Source organism: Myotis daubentonii, chromosome 1 (genome assembly GCF_963259705.1).
Source record: "Myotis daubentonii chromosome 1, mMyoDau2.1, whole genome shotgun sequence".
In the NCBI taxonomy this organism is placed as follows: domain Eukaryota; kingdom Metazoa; phylum Chordata; class Mammalia; order Chiroptera; family Vespertilionidae; genus Myotis; species Myotis daubentonii.
Genome location: NC_081840.1, coordinates 177,663,830 through 177,687,078, shown reverse-complemented (window position 1 = coordinate 177,687,078; position 23,249 = coordinate 177,663,830). Strand labels below are relative to the sequence as shown.

Genomic DNA, 23,249 nt, shown 5'->3' with positions numbered 1-23,249 from the left:
TTGTTCTTCAATAAAATGTCCACCTTTACTATACCACCTTCCATCTGTGGATTCATTCTTCTACTCCCATGGACAAAGAGCCCGGGAACCATCCTGCCCAGGGGAACACCACGTGTTCCAGAACAAAAAATCCCACTTCAGTGTGTTAATTATATATCAATAAAGTTAAAAAATCTGACTACCTGGCCAGTGTGACTCATTTGGGCGTCGCCCCATGAGCGTAGGCTTGCCGGTTCCATTCCTGGTCAGGACACATGCCTTGATCATGGGCTTGATCCCTGGGAGGGGGCATGCAGGAGGCAGCCAACTGATGTTTCTCTCTCACATCTATGTTTTTCTCCCTCTCCCTTCCTAAAAATCAATAAAATATTTAACAAAAATCTGACTAGAGAATCTGTAATGATGGGATCTGCAGGGAGGGTATTCCAGGCCTGAGGAGAGTCAGGGAAGGGCTACCAGCTGACTCCACAACTGGGAACCCCACAACTGGTCCAGCTGCCCCTCTCTGAATTGTCCAATGGGCAGTGTTGAGGGCTGGGGGCTGCCCTGGAATATCTATGACTCCTGGTGAAGCTAGACTAGGAGGAGGGCAGGCTTTCTTCTCAGACATTGCTGCAAAGACCCTCTGGCTTCTACCGAGGCCTGGAAGGCAGCTGGTCCCCCTGTAGGGAGAGGGCGCCTTTCTCAAGGGTGCTCTCAAGGGCTAAGGAACTTGAATGTTTAAGATGAAACCTCAGTGAAAGTTTGAGTAGAAGTATTCAAGCATGTGGTATGTGAAAGCTCAAATTCAACACAAGAAAGATGATTTAAGATTTCCACCAAAACCTATTGCATTAATGTTCATGATCCATAACATTAAGCTAAATGAAATAGGTCAGTCACAGAAGGACAAACACAGTATGCTTCCACTGATGAGATACCGCAATTAAACTCATAGAAGCAGAGAGTAGAATGGTGGTTGCCAGGGGATGGGGGTAGGGGGGATAGGGAGATGCTATTCAATGGATATAAAATTTCAGTTGTGCAAGACACAAGTTTAGCGATCTGTCCTACCACATTGTGCCTACAGTTAACAATATTATCTACTTTTAAAAAGTCTCATGTTAAAATGTTCTTATAACAATAATAATAAAAGTTGAAGGTCAGTAAGTCAAGGGCCACCTCTAATTCCTTTCCTCAACATATTCATTGAGCAGCTACTCTGCTGGTACAGTTGTGACCAAAGCAGACACAAATATCAGCCTCCAATTAGCTTACACTTTACTGGGGAGACACCACCAACACCTATTATATAGTATCTCAGATTACGGGGAATTTAGAGGCAGGCAAATTGCAACAGTAAGTACTGCAGGGTGGCAGGGGAGGCCTCCCTTCCAGGTGATCAGAGCAGGTACAGGAGGAAGAGAGCTCGGATTAGGATCTTCACAGGCAGAGGTGACAGTCACAGCGAGGGTACAAGGGCACGTACGTGTGTATGCAGTACAGGACAGGGAGAGAGGCAAGGAGCCCCATGGGGTCTTAGCAGCGACAGATAGAACCTGGCACCTACAAGCTCACTGTGGCTGCCTCGCTGAGAACTGACTCTTGCAGGCAAAGGCAAGAGTACACAATTCCCAGCAGCCAGTCTTCAAACTAATTCACTCACAATCTATCTCACCAGATGTCAAGTCTGGGCAGGAGTATCCACCTTAAAAAGGCGGAAGATGAAAACCAATGGTGTGACACCTATAGAAAAAGGGAGGGAGGCAGGAAGGCAGGCAAGTGTTTGCAAAAAGACCAAGAGGCCAGTATGGGGAATAGAAGAGGATTTTCTGGGAAGGCTTTGTATTCTATAATTTAGTAAGGAGAAAGTGCTAAAGATGAGATGATGCTGATGATGATGACGATGATATAAATACTGCAGAGCTAAGAAAAGAACATTGTGAATTAGAAACAGTAAGGTATGAAACAGACTTGCTGAAAATTCAATTACAAAGTCAGGAGTTCAAGTGCAGCCTCTCATTGACAGGCTAGAAAGTTCCTAAGAGGGTAGTTGTGTCGTTTTTTTACAGAACTCAAGGCCCAGCAGCATATGTGTCAGCATGAACACTTAATTACGACCTCAGAAGGAAAAAGAATTCCACATAGGTGGATCCAAACTCCAAACACACTCCTACCTGATAACTTTGCTAAAGTAGGTCTTCCTTCTTCCTCTTGGCAGATCAGCCTACGGGCCCAGACTGTGATGATTCTTAAGTTTACAACCAAAGACTCCTTAGGTTGACCTTTGCTCCATGGTTTATTTCACTCTAATCAGGTTTGAAAAGGATGGCTTCCTTTTAGGAACAGAAATATTTTTTTAGGGGACAGCTTTTATTTTCAATTTGTGGCGGTGCTTGAGGGCAAGATCCTAAAGAAGTTCTCTTTCTTTCTTTCTTCTTTCTTTCTTTCTTTCTTTCTTTCTTTCTTTCTTTCTTTCTTTCTTTCTTTCTTTCTTTCTTTCTTTCTTTCTTTCTTTCCTTCTTTCTTTCTTTCTTTCTTTCTTTCTTTCTTTCTTTCTTTCTTTCCTTCTTTCTTTCTTCTTTCTTTCTTTCTTTCTTTCTTTCTTTCTTTCTTTCTTTCTTTCTTTCTTTCTTCTTTCTTTCTTTCTTTCTTTCTTTCTTTCTTTTCTTCTTTCTTTCTTTTCTTCTTTCTTTCTTTTCTTCTTTCCTTTCTTCCTTCCTTCTTTCTTTCTTTCTTTCTTTCTTTCTTTCTTTCTTTCTTTCTTTCTTTCTTTCTTTCTTTCTTTCTTTCTTTCTTTCTTTCCTCTTTCAGTTCTTTATTGTTTAAAGTTTTACATATAGTATTACATATGTCTCCTTTCTTCCCTATTGGCCACCCCTACCCCCAGCACATGTCCTCACCCTCTTTTTCTTTTTCTTTGTTTAATCCCCACTCTACCATATGTTCACTGATTTTAAAGAGACGGGGAGGGAATAAGGAAGGTAGGGAGAGAGAAACATGAATTAGTTGCCTCCTGCATGTGCCCTGGTGGGAATCCAACCTGCAAACCTTTTGGTGTTTGGGATGGGATGACGGAGATGACACTCCAACCCACTGAGCCCCGTGGCCAGGGCAGGAGTTGTTTTCTTTAAACACCTCTAAACTCTGCTCTGGAATGAACTTGCCACTGTCTTTGTTGAGCAGGCAGTATGATAGCTGAAGGCCAAAGTTGACGTTCTAACCCTTATAATCTCCTTGATAAAGCAGGGTACAATTATGCATGGATGACACAGCAATAACACTCTAAGTACATTTTCACTGTAGTTACAAAAAAAAGAAAGAAAAGAAAGGACATAAACTGGGAGCACTGGCCAGGGAGTGGGAAAGCTCAGGGGTAGAGCTGGGAATTAGACCTAATAAGCAGCATGGCATTGGAACCACCAAACCCCTCTCCAAATCCCTTTCCTCTTGTGTGAAATGACTTCTCAGGGCTCTCCCCACTGTTAACATAAAAACATTGAAACCTGTAAAGAATTTTTGTGAGTTTATTTGGGCCAAACAGTCGACATATGCCAGGCTTCTGTCATTCTCACTCACCCTCTCACAATCTGGGACTTGAACCAGACCCCCAGTGCAGGTGTGTGGAGGGGCGTCCACCGCGGCCCTGCCCCCGCTGCCGACCCTCATGCTGTTCGATCATCTGTCCAGTTGTTTCAGTCGTGACGGTCCCTAGCTTTTTATATATTAGGATTTCCGAATTAACACTACAATACATTGAGAACAAGCTTGTTCATATATATATAGTGTAGTATGTTAATATCTCAATAAATTTACATATGAGAAACCTTAGATGAGGACAAGTTGTCCAAAGTCACACATGAAGTGGTAGAAGAGGTACTTAAACCCCAGACCAGCTCCGCTGCCAAGCTCCTGGCCAGTGTGGTACAGTACACCACTGCACCTAATATAGAAAGATTACCATTAATAGTTTTTTTACAGTAGCAACATTTTAGAGTCTTGACTAGATTTAAAAAAGACCTTGATAGCAACTCCAGCACTTGAGATGCAATCCTGGTCTTTGTGTGGCCACCACCAATGGGCCCAGTGTGACGGGCTGGGGCCTGCAGGTGGCAGGTTTCAGTGGGAGCTCCGCTGAAAGCTCAGGGCCCAAGATTAGGAACACTGTTCCCAAACGCACACAGGTCACTTGACAGTTTAGGTGGCACCCTCTCCTTGGATCAGCACTTCTCAAAGTCTGCTTCACAGACTCCTGGGCCTCCTGAGACCCTTTTGGGGTCTCTGACTATGAAGACTATGTTCACAATAATACTAAAACGTTGTCTGCCTTTTTTCACTCTATTGCATTGGTATTTGTACTGACATGAGCTACAAAACAATGGTGAGTAAACTGCTGGTATCTCCATGTGAATCAGGCCGGCCCATGGCACCAAACTGCTAGCAGCAGTCATGATATACGTCATTGACAAGTACTTGCAGTGCAAAGAAAGGAGCCTGTTTCACTTAAGAATGTCCCCTGAGAAGCAGTAAAAATGACTACTTGTATTAAATCTTAAGCCTTAAGCCATGTGACACAAAATGATAAGTACCCACAAGGCACCACAAGGCTTCTGGGCAATGCTTGTCTCAGAGGAAAGAGCTTGTGCAACTGCGCTGTGGGCTGGACCCGCTGCTGTTCCCACGAACACCAGCGTTACTGGAAAGAACAACGGGCAAACTATGGTTCTCTGGCAGCAGTGTTCTTGAAATTAACAGAATGGGCTTCAAAGAAAACAACACACAGTATTTATTGCCAAGGATAACATTTTAGGCTTTGAACAAAATTTCTAATTTTGAGAAACTTGTGTGCATCGCCATGACTTTGGATTTCCTGAGAATTCTGGTGACACTTTGAGATACATGATGTGATTGTCTGATATGATATGTAATGAAGTATGTCAACACTTGGAAGATCTATGTACACACCAGTAGTGGTGCAATTTTTGACTACGTTAGGGATCTAATAGTTTCTAAATGACCAATGCTTGCTTATAAAATGATGCATGGGGAAAAGATACATTCAAAGTGCAAGACAGACAAATGGATTTAAAGGTAATAGAGTATGAAAAGTTCATTGATGCAGTTTCAGATGACACATAGTAGGCAACCTTTCAGAAACTTAATCTTTAAGAAGCAAGATTTCAACAGACTATTAAAATCTGAACAGACTATTAACATAGGCCCCCTTTCCCACCCACATACCTGTGTGAGACTGCATTTTCCTTTTATGCTTCAACTGAAGTAAAGTATCACCAGATTGAATGTAGAAGCATCTAGCCCAGTGATGGCGAACCTTTTGAGCGCGGCGTGTCAGCATTTTGAAAAACCCTAACTTAACTCTGGTGCTGTGTCACATATAGAAATTTTTTGATATTTGCAACCATAGTAAAACAAAGACTTATATTTTTGATATTTATTTTATATATTTAAATGCCATTTAACAAAAACCAACCAAAAAAATGAGTTTGCGTGTCACCTCTGACACGCGTGTCATAGGTTCGCCATCACTGATCTAGGAGAATCGACCTGTGTTTAATTAAGCCAGACATTAAAGAGTTTGCAAAATTGTGAAACAATCTCTCTCCTAATTTTTTTGGAAGTTTTTTCTTGTTCATAGAAGTATGTTGTTAATATATAATGGTTTTATCACTGTTATGTTTAAATGAGTATATCTATTTTTAAAATCTCAGTTTTTATTTTTAATACAGTTACTATTGATAGATGCAAACCATACAAACAAAAGAGGTTGGAGTCCTTGAGTTTTTAAGGATCCAAAGGTCCTAAAACCCAAACATTGAATGAGAAGGAAAATAGGGGGGCATCTGATCGATGCTCAAACCTCACAGGGAAGGTGGGGGTGGGGATGGGGGAAGGGAGAGAGGTCAACTAAAAGACTTGTATGCATAAATATAAGCATAACCAATGGACAGAGACAAAAGGGGGGTGAGGGCATGTACAGGAGTGGGTTGGGGGGGCAATGAGGGGATATGGACACATATGTAATACCTTAGTCCATAAAAATATAGAGGGCAACTTTGGGGGCTTACAGCCTAGTTCAGTACCTACTTAAACAGTAACCTTATAAGCCCCATTCTGACTGACTTGGGCGGAGCTACAAAGCCCACCCTGATGGGCCCGCCACAAGAAGATATACATATCAAAACCCCCACATTGGCAGTTCAGATTGGCTTTGGATCAGAATCCCCTGCGCTAGCAGCTCTGGGTAATAAAGGTTTTCTTTCCTGATTCCTCTGAGTGCTCACTGATTGTGCTCCTGGGCCATTTGACGAATTGCTGCCACAACATAATTGGTACATTGGCCGGGAAGCATCAGTTGCACTGGCTTTTGGGCCACCGCTGACTGGAGCAGACTCCAGGGCACTCAGTCTGGGCTCAGACCCTAGGAAGGTGCCACCAGCTCACTCGCCAGTTCCTGGACTCACGGGGCCTGGAGAGACTGCTGCGACTCTGCTCCAGGGGATTCACTGAGGCAGGAAATACCTTTCTGGACCCTCGGTTACATCTGACTAGTAAATTTTCTCTAGGGAATAGTCCTGTCTTTTGGGACAGAAGAGGCTGGCTGATCGCTGCCTAGGCAAATATTTGCCTCAGGGACTTTCTGTGGGTGGAAGTCAAAACTCGGACTGACTGGTATGTGAATGAGAGTGTGAATGGTGAGGCCAAGGGAGGCATCGTCACCTGAGGGACTGAGGCAACCTGGTCCTCTCTGCAGTGGTGATTGGGCCCAGGATTTATACGGATTCTCCAAAGCTAAGAGACACTTAAGTCCAGACGACTGGCATGGCTGGGCGGTGAAGCAAACGTTACCTTTGTTTGTCTTGCTCTCTGTTCACTGGGTGGGGCTACATACTTGCAACATGGGTAATAGCTCCTCAAAGTCTACTGTCTTAGAATGTATGTTAAGGAATTTCTAAAAAGGGTTTATTGGGGACTAAGGGGCAAAACTAGTCCCCTGGGAGTTAAAAAGAATGTGTGAAATAGACTGTCCATCTTTTGGAGTAGGATGGCCACTGGAGGGCACATTGGATGTCCCCACAATCAGGAATGTTCACAGAATTATCATAGGAGACCCAGGTCATCCTGATCAGTTCCCTTATATTGACCAGTGGCTATAAATAGCACAGCTTAAGCTGCCTTGGGTCTGGTTTGGTATATATAAGGAGGGACAGAGTAAGATTTTAATGGCAGGAGAAAAAGAACAGGCCTCTCAGAAGGAAACTAAGCCTCCTAGTCTACAAGAACCCCTTGAGGAAGCCCTGCAAGTTCTACCACCTCCATACGTGCCTCAAGTGGCACCCAGTGCTCCTTAGCCTGGTCAGGGAAGCTTAGATACACCACTTCCTTTCCTCTCCCCCCCAACCAGACTCTCCAGAGCCAGTTGGATGATATTTGCGCTCAGCTGATCAGGGACCCAGGCCACCCCTGGCTTTCCAGATGCCTCTCCAAGAAGTGTGGGGCCCCCATGTAGTTGGAGAAGACGGGACCGTACAAAGGGGGGGATTGGTCTTTTACTACCAGCCTTTCACTACGACTGATCTCTTAAATTGGAAGCATCACACTCTTGCTTATTCTGAAAAACTTCAGGCCATGGTTGACCTACTCAAGTCAATTTTTCAGACCCATATGCCCACCTGGGTCGATTGCAAGCAACTCCTTCTCATGCTTTTCAACACTGAGGAGCGCATGAGAATAATAGCAGAAGCTCAGAAATGGCTCCAGACCCAGGCTCCAGCAGGGATATTGGACACAGACAGATGGGCCAGGGAAGCTCTCCCAGATGAGAAACCCTGATGAGACCTGAACTCGGAGTACAGGAAAGCCAGGCTAGAGAGATATTGACTGGCCTTTCTCCAGAGGCTCAGGGCAGGGGCAAGAAACACACGAATATGGCTAAGACCTCTGAGGTTTTCCAGAAGTCTGATCAAAGTCCAGCAGCCTTTTGTGAGAGACTCTGTGAAGCATATCGAGTTTACACTCCCTTTGATCCTGAGGCCCCAGAGAATCAAACTATGGTCAATGCAGCCTTCATTAGTCAGGCTCAGCCAGACATAAGGAGAAAGCTACAGAAGCTTGAAGGATTTGCGGGAAAGAATGCAACCGAGCTACTAGAAATAGCAAACAAGGTTTTAATTAATCAGGATAATGTGGCTAAAAAGGAGACTGAGGAGAAACTAAAAAAGAAATTGACCCTGATTGCTGTGGCTGTCATAGAAGCTAACTACCAGAACCCTCAGGCAGGAAGGAAAGGGAAACAGCAAGGAGCCAAGTCAGGAAAAGCAAGGACAGATCTTAAACGGGACCAGCGTGCCTATTATAAAGGATTAGGACATTGGGAAGAATGAATGTCTGAGCTGCCAGAAAAGGCAGGCAAGGCCATCCAAACATCCAGCCACTATTGGCCAGAGCCACCTGAGACAGACCTCATTGGATTAGCAGCAGCTGGCTCTGACTAGGACAGGCTGTGCTCTTCCCAGCTGGGCCCCCATGAGCCCATGGTCAAAATGAAAATCGGAGGCCAGACTGTGAACTTTATGGTTGATACAGGGACATAGCACTCAGTAGTCACTTAGAAAATAGCTCCCCTCTCAGGACGGGAGGTCACCATTATCGGAGCTACTGGGGACCACACCTGCAGACCATTCTGCCGCCCCCGCCGATGTCAGCTAAGCCGCCACCAGGTGGTTCATGCTAAGCCCCTCTATGAAGCCTTAAAAGGAGAGGAAAAGGCACCCATTAACTGGAGTCCTAAGCAGGAAAAAGCCCTCACGACCATAAAGGCAAAGCTAGCTGCTAAGGAACAGGCAGGACCATTGCAGAACATGCTGGCTCCTGAATTATCTGAACTTCCAAAATATACACCTCAAGAATGGGCCTAGTAGGAAGGGGGTAAGAGGATGAAGGAATGTTGGTGGATACTCCCAGATCATAGGGTCTATGTTCCAGAACAGTTAGCTCATAGAGTAATCCTCCCGCAGCATGAACTTACCCATTTAGGGAAGACAGCTCTAGAAGCCTTAAGCTGATACTATATAATTGCCCATCTCTCCTCCTTATGCACCTCAGTCTCTCAGCGCTGCCTCCGCTGTGCACAGAACAATGCAAGGCAGGGTTCTGTAGGACCCATAGGAATTCAGCGCTGTGGGCAGGCTCCCTTTGAAGATCTAGAGGTAGACTTTACAGAATTAGGGCCTAGTAGAGGAAATAAATATCTTTTAGTTTTAGTCTGCACCTTTTCAGGCTGGGTTGAGGCATATCCTACCCACATGGAGAAGGCGAGAGAAGTCACCAAGGCGTTACTGAGGGACATAATTCCGCAGTTTGGAATGTCATTAACCATAGGGGCAGATAATGGCCCAGTCTTTGTAGCTGAAGTAGTATAACAGGTAGCTAAGGCCTTAGGAATTAAGTGGAACTTACATGTAGCCTACAGGCCCCAGAGTTCAGGGAAAGTAGAACGCATGAACCGGATCTTACCACTTGTGTTCCTGCGGGTGTGCTGTGCCCTGAGGGCCAGGGTTGGGTTCTCTCCATTTGAAATTCTATATTGCAGACCCCCTCCCTTAATTTGGCCAAAGGGAGATTTGGGGGAGGCAGAGAACTTAGAAATTCAGAAACAGCTACAAGGTCTTGGGAAAACTATACTTGAAGTCCACAGATGGGTTACTTACTGATGGATTGCCCATCTCTCTAGTAACAGCTGTACACCCTCACAAGCCTGGGGACCAGGTTTGGGTAAAAGATTGGAAAAAGGAACCCCTTAAGCCAACCTGGAAGGGACCTTATCCAGTCATACTAACCACCTTCTCAGTTCTCAAAGTTGCAGGACTGAACACCTGGATCCACCATTCCCGGGTGGGAGCAGCCCACCAGCTGTACAATCAGCATCCAGAGTGGAAGGCAACCTCTGACCTGAACCACCCCCTGCGGATCATCTTCAAGAAGACGGCGGATCTGGCTGACTGACCTGATTTTGGTATTTCTGGATAATCATTGTTTTCATTTTTCTAACAGTTTTATTCTGTCTTTATACAAGTATCTCCAGAACCCCCAGACTGGTCCCGGGAGGAGAACTTCTCTGCCCCTGCTACTCCAAACTACTATTACCACCCCCTTGGGGAAGATGATGAAGACTCGGCATACTACACTCCCCTTTTCATTGTCCCCCTTCAGCAGTAAATAGCTGGAGTGTTTGGCGACCTTATCCCCAATTCCCGAGTCTTCCGTAATCCCCAAGGCTAAGACTAGCTTGTGGAACAAGAGTGGGAGAATGAGAAGGAAAATAGGTGGGCAACTTTGGGGGCTTATAGCCTAGTTCAGTCTCTAAACAGTAACCTTACAAGCCCCATTCTAACCGACTTGGGCAGAGCTACAAAGCCCACCCAGGGGCCCGCCACAAGAAGAAATATCTATCAAAACCTCCCCACATTGGCAGTTCAGGCTTTGGATCAGAATCCCCTGGACTGGTAGCACTGCGTAATAAAGGTTCTTTCCTGATTCCTCGGAGTGCTGACTGATAGTTCTCCTGGGCCATTTGAAGAATTGCTGCCACAACAGAAGAATCGCTATGTTAGCCCCCTGTCGCATCCTCACAGGCAGCTCTGACACAGGAAACCTGGTGCACAGGGTGCTTACAGGGAGCTTCCGAAGTTCCTGGCAGGCAACAGCAGCAACCTCGCTCTTCATTTCTATTCTGAGGCTCTCCCCACATCACGCCATCTCAGCGTGGCAGCTTGGCTTGGTGCCATATCTACAAAAGTCCAAAGGGACAATAAGAGTTTTACAGTGGGTGCGGGAAATGTTGATAAAGTGAAAACAGCTGATGGAACGCTAGACTAATTCCATTGGACTGCTTCTCTCCAAAGCTCCAAAGGGGTCCAGATGAGGGGCGAAGAGGAAATTTTATTGCAGTTAAGCAAATGGCAGGAAAGGGACTTATTGGAGATCATTTGCATCTCAGTCCTTTAAACTCTGATTCCTGCAGTTCCCATCCTTGACTGCACCTCTTTTTGAGGCCATTAGAACGATGTGCAGTATTACATCAAAGGAATGGGAACTGCCCTTGGCTTTCTCTTACCAATGACTTTTTATTTTTGAAGAAACAGCTATTGTCTTAGAAGATTTGACATTCCTATACCTTCTGCCTGTGAAGTGGAATTGGACTGAGGTGGAATCTGTAATAAGCACAATATCCTCAAATTTGGGACTCTGTCAAGCTGAAAAGGAACCGAGATTTTTATTAATACCTTTAGAAAGCGGAAAAGTAAAGTCACTGAAGTGCTGGGGAGGCAGTTTACAACCCAATAAGCTAGCAACAGTTAAGAACAGATCTGTGAGTTCCAACCTCTCAGACTGAGGTCTGTAATGAAAGGACTGACGACGGTGGATGGGTGTGTGCTTGCAGAAGAGGGACAGGACACCGGAATAGTCCTCATGTGACTTTGCAAGGGGCAGGAGATAGATACTTCACTGTTGCTTACTTTTCCCACAACCATGCAATGAGGTCTTGGGGCATAGGTCCACTCAAGTGGGAGGGCCATGCCTCCTAGGAGTCACTTTCCTCTCCCTGCGGCTGTTCACACACAACCGGGAAGCTCAGAATGCAGGAAGGCTGGAATTTAGAGATGGATCAAACTAGCATTTGAGCCAAACTTAATAGCCAAACTTCTGCAAGCTGAGACCATAAGCAGGTGCTTTTGAAAGATATAGTCACAACTATTAAACTATACAAAGTTTAGGGAATTGTTAGACCTCAGTTTTTATAAAGTTTGGGGATTATTAGATCTCAGTTCTGCTTTCTTTTTCCTTCCCTGAAGAACTGGCTTAGAAACAACTTTTTTTTTTTTTTTTTTTTCATGGATGGTGAATAGTAGGTATTTATTTGAAATGAAAAAAAAAAAATAGTACCTGGACTATTGAATTTAATCATGTATTGTAATTGTGTTACTCTACCTTTTTGCATCAGAGACAGATATACAATGAACATTCAGTTATCACACATTGCACACTAGTAGTAATTCTTCAGGCCTTTTACATAACCACCAAACAGGTATTGAATTCTGCAATATAGTACAAAAGTCCACAATCAATCCAGTCTTAGCCAGTATCTTCAATTTACTTCTGTTGCTGTACAAATAATTGGCCATTTCTAGGGCTTACAAGTTAATAACAGGACAAAAAAATATACATTGCACTGACACAAAAAGTCAGCCGTGTTAATAGTCATGCAACAAGTAACCAAACTTGCTGAAATTAAAAATACTTTCTAAAAACAGTTGTAACGGCATAAATATTTTATACACAGTTCATTTACCAAAACAAAATGTATTTAAATGATACAAAGCAAAAATAAGTTTCTACCAACTTTATACATAAGAAAGTGCAAAATAACTTATCTAGAGTGTTTTGCTATTACCCAGACGGATGGCCGCTATGGGCAGCTATTCTCTTCCAAAGCATGACATTACAGTAGCACACCACACACGTTAGAACACATGGACGAATAAATGGCTAGATGGGCGGATGGATGAACAAAGGAACGATGGAGGTCAAGCAGGGGCCTGTGAGGTGCTCTCAGACAAAGAATCAGACCACATGGATGTGGATGTGCAGGCTGGGAATATAGGCTGGCAAACAAATTTACATGGAACACAGGAAGACGTTCAGAGAAACGAGTTTATGCATGTGAGTGTACTTGTATATGTGAGTGATCTGTGATTTCTGCATTAGACATAAACACGCACACCAAACCCCACTGAACAGAACAGTTGCCCACAGCACCAGCTGCCAGAGGAAATACTATCACAAGAGTTTTGGTTTCCATCTCCTGGTCAAGGAAGTTGTGTTGGAAAGTTTAAAAGTGTTCATCCCATATAACTTCATATTACAAAGAGGAATAACCTTTAAGTAACTACATACACACATTCATATATTCAAGTCTTTAAAGAACACCTCTGCCATTGGGTTTGGGGTAAACATGGTTCATGTACACAAGGAGGACGCTTCTTTGAAAAAGTGTAGAATAACACTGCTACAACTCGTCTATGGGGCTGGGCAGAGGCAGAGCCCACAGTTATGCGATAGCATGATTCCTGCAAGTGTCGAACATCCAGTATTATTCGTTAGAACTAAAGTAAGATGGGGGTGGGGGGGCATGGGAGGATAAGACACAGAAAGGAAAACAGAACACAACTCTTCTTCAAGTTAAAGTATTAATGCCAATAATCCTTTTTATTAACAAGTATATTGGAACTTTTAGAAATGGAAGTGTTTTAATCAATTCTGATATGTAATCATAAATAGACTGTAGGCTCAAACCTGGGTAAATAAAGGTTTAAATTTAGTAAGCATAAGGCACTAAAGCAGCCTTTATATTTTCTCTTGGAGACCTAGTTATCAGGAAGAACAAATTTGTTCTTAAGCTGGTTTCAGCCCATTCGGTACAAGATTGCTGTTGTACCAATGCCTATTTTTGAACGCATGTGCATATATGTGCATTTTAGTGCATAAGTGTGCCTGTCACCAGGGCCTGAAGATGAAGACTTGGGAAAGCCAAAGCCACTGTCCTGTGTACGGTGCCTCCATGGGGTGTGAAGGCCTGTCCTTCCTTCCTTGGGCCATAAAGGATTCTACATTTTTCAAATCACTGGGCTTTTAGAATTGCTCATAATATTATCACTAAATATCTGAAAATGTTAAAATCTAGATTAATTGTTTCATTTGTTTTATATATATACATATTTATGTACATAACACACATTTTAAAAAATCCCACCACCAAAGCCATTTCTCTGTAAACTAAGCTTATCTCTTAGCCCCTACCAGCTTTAGTCTCCCTGGATCTGTGTGTTCTGTTACCAACTAGTAGAACAAATTAAATAACTAAATATTAAAATACTGTAATTATATTCATAGCAAAAAACAAAAAAATAGACATTGATACAGTATAAATCTCACTGTTTTCAGGTAGATGGCATTAAATGGTAAAGGTTAATTATAAGCAGTTCTGACATGATCCAGTTTTACAACAAGGTTTATATGTTAATTCTGTACACCTTTTTTTTTTCACCCTTTTTTGAAAATAAGCTATAGTAGAACTTTTAGTGTCACCAAAGACACATACTTACTATGTTCTATGCAAGAGAAGTTAATTTGGGTTACATGCAATTATATTGCCATTAGTGGAGGCAGGGCTGTTTCCCGCATCACACCGATCCCCTGACCACCTTTGTGCAATGCTAAGAAGGTTTGCTATGACCAAATGGCAGTCCAAACAGAAGCTTACCGGGGCCTTGTGACATCAGACCAACACTGAGATGGTGTGAGCCCGGTGCAAGATGCTCCAATATTTCCAGGGTATCTTAGGGCTGGACTCCTTTTCTCCCACACTGGTTCCTAAGGAAGGCCCACATTATTTTGGTTACTAGCCTATTTTAAGTGAAGATACTGTGGGCCAACTTGAAAAAAACAACAACAACAAAACATTGGGCACAGGATGGATTTGGAAGGGGTGGGGGAGACCACAGATAATGCCTTTGAGGATTAAAAAAAAATATTTATAATTAATTGGTGAGAGATGTCAGACAAACCATAAGAAGTTCATTGAGTTAGTGGTTTAGTTTGAAATCTCATGTTACAGGCAGTGAAGTCCTTATTTAGAAAAAAGGCCTTTATACCTATTTACAATATACACAGTTACTTGCAAAGAAGTCAGATTTACAGCCATTTTCTAAAAGCCTTGTTTTGTTGTTGGTTTTTCCAAATAAGGATGAGCAGCTCTATAAAAATGACATACAAAAAAACAAAACAAAACAGTGACTGAGGATTTCCCCTTGGAGACAGTGATGTTTACAGGGAGAAGCGGATATTGACAATGTTGCTCCTAGGAACCACCTCCTATTCTTCTTGTGCTGGTCACCTGAACAGCGCCTGTCCCGTTACTGTATCCGTCACCCGTTTATCCAATGATCCCTTTGAATTCAATACCCCGAGCGTGTTGTCCAGTGATGTGTAAACGGAGACTGTGATGCCTTTCCGAGTGGGACGGGGAGCGGGGAGGGTCTCCAGCCGTGGTCTCCAGTCCGCGTGTGAATCTTCAACAATTCCGAGGCCCGTCTTCTGAACCCCTCTCATGCTGTAAGTTGTAATAACAGTTCTGACAAACTCGCACTGGGGATGAGATTTTCAAGCGTTTGATTTCTGATTGAAACCGACTGCACCTGAAGGAAAGGCAAAATCCAGTAGTTATAGGTCTGCTCCATGTTTGATCACTGGGCTGAGAAACACTCATTTGAAAATCAGAAGGAAATCTTGCAGCATAATGCCAAAGACCACATAATGCCAGGTGAATGCCAAAGACTATTGGTTTGTGTCATGGGCTTGGCACGGGACCAAAAGAAATGCTGTATTATTTGTTTCAGTCTATGAAGAAAAGAAATATTAAATCAAGGTGGGCTATTTGACTGAAGAGAATTATAAAAAGTTAAGATTCTCCTATAGGATGAAGCCAAGGGGTCTGGGCAGCTGTGTGGCCACTCTTCCTGGGCAGGGCCGCTTCCCATGCCCTGTGAACTCAGAAGCATGCCAGTATCTTTACCTGGAGCTTGACTTTTTCTCTTGGCAGAGACTTACTACCCATTTTAAAAGACACTTTGGCCCTGCCCGGTGTGGCTCAGTTGGTTGAGCATCATCCCATGCACCAAAAGGTCACTGGTTCAATTCCCAGTCAGGGCACATGCCAAGGTTGTGAGCTTGATCCCCAGTAGGGGGCATGCAGGAGGCAGCCAATTGATGTTTCTTCCTCCCTCCCTTCCTCTCTCTAAAATCAATAAAAACATATCTTTTAAAAAAGGCACTTTGGTCACTATCAAATTCCTTTGGGCATTTAAACACTTGGTTTGATCCACGCCTTACTTGTTTTTTAAACAAATAGTTTGGCTTTTTTGTTTGGTCCAAATGTTTTCATTTTCTATTTATTTTGATAGAATTCCCTGAAGTAGATTATACTTAAGAAATGTTCAAATTCTTTTAAAAATATTCCTATTCCTGGAATAAAGCAGTGTATGACCTTGGACATGGCATTTAATCATTTTAAGCTTGGCTTCTCACACGATTAAAATACAGAATTCTATTTCCTCTATTAATCTACCAGTAAACTGTACAGGAGGGGTTTAAAGCACTGTTACGGGACTCTGAGAAGAACCTCAGCAACTGAAGGGCATGGACTTCAGGGCGGGCCACGCCTCCGGGACAGCTCTGCCTTCTGCGTCTGCTCTGTCATCATCAATCACTGTTTGGTCGGTTTTTCAAATAAGGGCTCCATCCAACACTTGATAGCAATAGATACTTTAAATAATTACTTACATTTAAAAAATATTTTGAAAATTAAACTACAAAGAACAGATGTGTGCCAGTGGACATGCAGGGGTGTTCACTATTGGAAACCACTAGGTTACTGGGTTTTATAGAGCGGGCTTCTCAGAGCACAGAGCCACAGGCCAGAACCCTGTGCCAGCCTCCTGGGAAGGCCCATAAGGAATGGCTGCAGCAACATTCGGGCACCTCATCTTAAATCAGACTTCCCCAAAGGACAGCTTAAGACATTAAGCTGAAAAAAAATCAATAATTATAAATACCTTCTGTTGAACATCTACATAGACAGAATCTGCACATGGCACTTTATAATGATTTCATTTAATTCTCTCAACACCTCTGTGAAGAAAGGGATAACCATCCACATTTTAAAGATGAAGCCACTGGAACTCAGGGTAACTCGCCTGGGATGACACATGGACAGCAGTCCAGTGAGCATTTGGTCAGTACAACCAAAGGACCACACTGCTTCTGATAAGCACATCTGCAAAAGCCTCAATAACTGGTTCAAAAACAATTATACAACTCGTGTTGTCTGTGAAAGCATCTCTATAGCAAGCTAAAGAAGAAGGCATGCTATATTTAAGTAAAACTGCAAATGCACAAAGCATAATACAGTACTGTTTTGAAGACAACATGGAGAAGAGAGTGCAATTGGTGAGGGTGAAAAGAGGACTTAAAATGAATCTATAATGTTTTACACAGAAATACAATGAAATATTAGCAACTTCCCATTCTGAGTCCTGGGTGGCCCGGTATGACAGAAATATTTCACAATTGTAACAAAAAAGAACAGAGAGAAAGTGAAGACAGGGTTAGACTGACAGCACACGGTAGTGAGGCCCAGGAGCAAATCAGAAGCTACGCACTGGGCATAACTGACATCCTGAGAACTTAACCCCCAGGAACTCAAAAAGTATGCATCTCATCTTACTTTTGGCAGAAGAGCTGGCCGCAGTTCCTGCAATGGTGCCGTCTTTCCGTGAGAGAAAACCGCACCGAGCAGCCCGAGCAGCTGTCCCCTCCTTCATCCTTCACCCAGTGGTCAGCAGCAGAACGGCCTGGCTGGTCACTCACAGACCAGCTGAACACTCGGCCTCGACTGTCACCCACGAGGATCCTACTGTGATCCCTGCAGGAGACACAGCACAGAGCCCCCTCAGGGACGGCGCCAGCACAGCCCTGTGGCTGAAGGTCTTTCTGTTACTCTGCAGCTCTCTAGTGTTCAGGGGGGTGTGTGGTGGTGGGGGTGTGTGTTGGGGTGAGGGTCGTGTGTAGGAAGAGACAAAAATACAACTGGGTCTGAATTTACACTTCCATCGCAACTCTCTTTGGATCAAACCTTGCTGTATCTTAGAAGTACAGAGAAGGCAAAGCTGTTTTTTGTTTAATTCAGCATTCAAATCTACAAACTTCTGATTTGTCTTTTTGAGCCATATTATGAACTGAAATCTGTTTTCCCTGAAGACTGGGCCCCGGCTCAGCAGCGGACTCAGCTGGATGAGCAGCTGGAAAGGGCCTGACACTCACTTGGAGATGCCCAAGGCGGTGATCTCTGCGGGGTGCGCGTTGTCCTTCCGATCAAAGGCCGTGTGCATAGTCAGCTTACTCCTGAACACCAGCTGCCGTTCCCACCGGTACCCTGCAGCGGAAGACATGACATACGGAAGTGAGGGAGGCCAACGTGTGCTAGGTGTGCCCTAACATGGTGCTCCTAAAAGTTAGGGTGCTATAACGTACAGTTACAGCAGCTTTTCCGGCTCTCAGCAGCTGCTGCCTCGGTTGAAGGTAGAGCAATCTAGCTTAACACTGACCCTGGGCCAGGTCCGAGAAAGCCTCATTTGCAAAGATGAATACAGAGAAGAGAAATCTTCCATGCAAGAAGATAACAACTTCTCCAACTGAGGACCTTGCCTCTATCTCAGTCAAGGCAAAGTTACCTGTGAATACAGTTTTATTTATCTGTAATCAATAATTTGCCTAGTTTCAAAAACTTTCATGATTTGTGAATGAATGAGGTTTTTGTTTTGAGGTACTTTTCTTTTAAAAATGCCAGACATACTGCAACACCACTGTGGGATATAATCTCTACATCCACTATCCAGAAGAAGACATTTCCGAGGCCTGCCTCTGTGGGTGGCCCAGGTCAGTGGGACAGGGCTCAGATGCAGCCAGAGCCCGTTGCCCCATCCATCAAAACACAGACCACCCACAAAGAGCCCGAGAGAGGCCCCCGACTCCAAATTACCAGGCTTCAATCTGCTGTAATTCCGAACTTCCATGAGAGTGGGGTGAGGGTGAGGATGGTTAAGGGGACCCTGCAAGTGGGCTCGGGTCTGGCCCTCTGAATAGTTCACAAATATGAAGCCATCTTTCTCATCCAGACTGAGCTGGTCAGACCAGCGCCTGGAGTCATCGGAGCCACTGTCGGTGCACCAGGCGGCCGTGGCTCGGCAGGAGGCTGCCCGGGGCCTATGGCTGGTGCTGGGGGGCTGGCTGGGCGCATCCTTGGGATCCTGGCTGATGCTCTGCTCATCGGCTTCTGAATCGCTACTGTCCTCATCCTGGGCTTCCTGTCCTGTCATTGGGAGGATAAGAAAACACATGGACATTAGAGTTAGACCCAGCTGTGTCCCACTGGTGTTATTCCTCTATCAGTTGAGACACAGTAGACATTGTATTTTAACATAACAATAAAAAATTGCCAGAATTTTCAACTGGATTACATATAGGAAAAAAACCCTGGCAGAATTTCCGAGTTCACAGAACGCTTTGGCCAAAACATTTATTCTTTCACAATCTGGCCAAAACCTTTGTGAATTTCTCACTTTCTCACTATCTGCCTGACACTCTCTAACACAGTTCAGCTAGAGGGTTTCGTCCACACAGCCTGGCTCCTTGTGGCTAAGTATGCACATGCCATTGGCTCAACCTACAGCCATCTTCCCAATCTCTGTGTGTTTCCATGTTATGTATCTTTCAAGGCATGGCTTAAACACTTTGTTCTCTGAAATCTTACCCGGTTCCTGCAGCAGAAAGTAATTCTCTCCTTTGGACAGTCTTTCTGTAAGACAGTGGTCAGCTCAACAGGAGCGGTCCCAAACACAGTGCCTTCCACAGAGTAGTCAATATAAATGACAACACAGACGATTTACTGAAGAAAGCTTTCATTTAGTAAGCTTTTTGTTTTTTTCCCTTTCCATTTCCTCACCTCAACTCCCTAGCAATAAAGTCTATTGGAACGAAACTTTATGAAAAACAAACATATGTAACTGGAAAAGAGGAGAACAAGAACAAGTGTGCAAGCACCAACTTATTACACATACATATTTTTTAGCAAGACAAACACTCATTGGCCTCCCTCTGCTCCTCACACCAGTAGTCTAGTTGGCTAATTTAAGTGGATTTTTTCACCCTAACGGCTTGGGATTATGAGCTTTCAGGCCTCCAGACAAGGAGGCTTGGAAACAGCTTTGATTTCCAGGGAACCACTGGCTTGTCTTCACTTTCACCCAAGCAACTACCCTCAACTCCCAACTTCTGCACCGTCCAAAGTCAACCCATCCCGTGGCTGCTCTCCGCTCTCCGCCAAACCCTGTCTACAACACGTCTCTCTTCCCTGAGTTTGACCCCCTCTTCCATCTCACTATTCATCTCATCTTCCACTGTTCTTCACTTAAAAGTGTTGTTAAAGGAAGGGAATGTGCCCACATATCACTGGGCTTAATCCACTGACACAAAACTGAACTCTTATGTTCCCAGACACTCAGATGGCCTTTTCAGTGGAGTTGCAGTTGACTATGTAGAAATTTACATGCATCAAAGTAATACAAGCATTAAACTGCCCTGTGCCTCAGATCATTTGTTTTCTGGCAAACAGAGTAAAAACTACTTTCAGCTTACAAAGAGAAGTGATTTGGGCCTTTCTGATAATAAGCCTTTTCCCTTAGTAACTCCCTCATGTTGTCAAACTCACACTGAACTCCCCATGCACAAAAAATTAACCACAGAGAAACAATCAAAAGGTCAAACCCGAAACACTTTCTGGGAAGACTGTTGCAAAAATTGTTCTAAATAAAAGGGGGGTGAGTTCTCTGGACATGAGCGCCCCAATGCAGATCTCAGTCTGGTTTTACAGCCAATCATTCTGCATAGCAGGGGTGGGGGACGTCTGGCCTGTAGGACATAAAAGGCCCACAAAATCACTTGGTCTGGCCCTGCCCAGGCATTAGGGGTAAGTTAATTAAATGTGTGACCAAATACAGCAGGCTATGGTGATTTTGTATGGCCCGAGAATGATGTTATAAATATGCAAATGGCCCTTGGCAGAAAAAGGTTCCCCACCCCTGCTGCACAGGAGTCAGCTATCTCCCTACTTCACTGGAAAATGTTAAAGCGCTTCACAAATAACAGATGACAGGCTTCTGTCTGAATGAATGCCCTTCCTGAGCAGGCCCAGGGCAGGGACACTGTTTCTCTCTGTTCAGTTTACAAACACCACGCCACCCTGACATCCGTATCGAGCCCGCCGAGTGACGGGTGGAACTCCCGGACGTGGGCTGAGGTGTGGGCCGTCTACTTGTCCAGTACCTCAGCCTCCAGGTCCTACTTCGTCGTTTAGAACTGAAAGCCCAAGCCTGTGGTGCTCAAAGAAGCTAGTAACTTACTTACACTGTTAAGTGGAGCCAACTCCAAGGCCCTAACCACTGCGTGTGCCCCGGGAACCAGAGGAAGCCCAGCATGAGCCTGGCCACTTCCACAGCAGCTGGTGGCTGTGCTGCTATGGCAATGCCCAACCAGCTCAGGCTCTGGTTTACACTGTTTGATGAAGTTTATACTCAATGACTTCAAAAAACAGGAAAACTCTTATATAACATTTTAGGAAATACAAGTACCTATTTGTGCTTCTGGACAGTCTTCCTGCATTTCCAAGGCTTCTGTGGGCTCCGGAGCTGGTGTTTCAGGAACTTGCAAAAATTCCATTCTCCAAAACTGAATTCAAACAATGTGCATGTTACTGGGTGAAGATGGGGCCTCGGGGTGAAACAGGGGACTGACATCACATGAACAGTGCTTCCCATGCTGTGTTTGAGGAGATGCTAATGGGTGTTTCATGGTGGAGGGAAAAGGACTGTGGTCAGTGAAGTTTGAGAAACATGGTTCAACTAAGTACTCTGTTTTGTTTCCTATAAAAACACCTGAGAGCCTTGCATATACTAATATGTGCTCTGGATCGCTAAGAAGGCATTCTGTAAGAGGGGTCCCCACACGCCCTCGCCACCGGAGCTTGGCACAATGCCTCATGCTCCCAGAGAGAGCTGCTATCTAAGGTGCAGGGTGTGGCAGGGGAGGGGCTGACGGCAGCCTCACTGTGGCAGGCTCAGCTGCCCTAGGCTTTCACAGCGTACAAGGAAAGAAAAGAAGCACAAAGAAAAATCTCCCGGGAGAAAAAGCCCAGTGTTAGAACAGACCACAAAGGAAAACACTGTGGTCCCATCTTCTGCAGAGGCCCAACAAAGACAGCTGAGAGAAGGTAGACTATCTCGGATTCAGGGGATCAGGCAGGATTGCAGGGAGGGAGTGGGTGACCTCGGATTCTCTGTAGAACAGAGACAGTCCCTGTCTTCCCTAAGAAGTCATTCGCGGGCCCAACAGCCAGTACTTGCAGTTTGTACGTTTACCAAAGCAAGGTGCCATGGAAACGATGCTTAGCGGCCTACGGGTGTCACACTGTCGGGTGGTTAGCAGCATTGACTACTTGATGGGAAGAGCCATGTCTGAGAACAGTGGCTAAGGCCTGTCTGAGTCTGAGCGAGAGCTTCCGGACCACGTCACAAGCTGTGCAGGTGCCCTTCCATGACGGCTGCTCCACGATGTCAGCTGCACTAGGGCAGTGGGTGTCCTAATACGCTTTCCTCACAGTGACTTACCCGGACCACACCGTCTGAGTGTCCCGTTACTATGACGTTCTGGGTGTCCCACTCGTTCATCTCGGACACGCAGCAGCAGACGATCTGCTGGCTCCTCCCTGTGAAGGTGTTCACGCTCACGACGGGGTTCCCGTTGATGCTCCACACGTGGATGTACGTGCCTGCACAGGACACAATGTCCCCCTGGAAGGCAAGGAAACTCTCAAGCACGACATACTGCATCCTTGTTCCAGAAGCAAATGAAATCCTTGGCCAGCCTCTCAAAGCCCCCTTCAGTCCTGTGACTAGTGACTGGGTGATTGCTGAGGAGGCCTGGAATTCAGTGCTTGGTGACTTAAAAGAAAATACCCCAAACAGAGGCCTTTTTAAGAATCCGAGGCTGAGTGGCTGCGGCCAAGGGGACCTCATGGAGACAGCGGTAGGACCTCCGTGCTGTCTGTGCCCAGCACAGTGCTGAGTGAGACTTTACTCCCTGCCAACGCCATCTGAGAAGGTGAGCTCTTCCCCTCCCTCCACTGTTTACAAAACTGATTCACACCTTTCTTATAGGGACGAGAATCCAGCCCCACTTAATTTTACAAAGTGAGTCCAGTGAAAACCACAGGGTCAAAGGGAAATCCTGCAGTCTAGGTATAGCTGCCTCCCTCTTCAATAAAGAAAAAGATGACATCGTGGTCACAGCGTAAGAGACTATTTAAAAACTTGTATTCACAGTAGGGTAGGGGAATGAGGAAAAAAGAGATGAAAACTGGTATATATGTCACTTGGCAAACTGAATAAACCCTAAGACTCCCAGCGCTGATAATTCAGGTTTTCATGAGTTCCGAAGACAAAAAAGTTTTCCCCTCAAATTTTACCAGGCTGGGGTCCACCCAACGTGGTGAGAATACAGCTCACGACTGCTAAGGGCAT

The 23,249-nt window shown here is 44.7% G+C and overlaps 1 protein-coding gene across 15 annotated transcripts in view; it reads right to left on the bottom strand.

Moving 5' to 3' along the window:
• Positions 1-11,951: 11,951 nt before the first annotated feature.
• The window catches only part of WDFY3 (WD repeat and FYVE domain containing 3), a 277,660-nt gene continuing 266,362 nt past the window's right edge, over positions 11,952-23,249 (bottom strand). For 14 of the 15 annotated variants that reach the window (XM_059666314.1, XM_059666273.1, XM_059666212.1 and 11 more), the window contains 6 exons: positions 22,338-22,520; positions 21,303-21,399; positions 18,656-18,985; positions 17,938-18,049; positions 17,342-17,539; positions 11,952-15,254 (listed from right to left, as the gene is read on the bottom strand). In XM_059666314.1, the coding sequence (XP_059522297.1) occupies positions 15,131-15,254; positions 17,342-17,539; positions 17,938-18,049; positions 18,656-18,985; positions 21,303-21,399; positions 22,338-22,520 (1,044 nt within the window). In that variant the 3' untranslated portion in view covers positions 11,952-15,130. Of the gene's footprint in view, positions 15,255-17,341; positions 17,540-17,937; positions 18,050-18,655; positions 18,986-21,302; positions 21,507-22,337; positions 22,521-23,249 lie in introns of those variants that run through there. The other variant, XM_059666330.1, reaches the window with a different exon arrangement.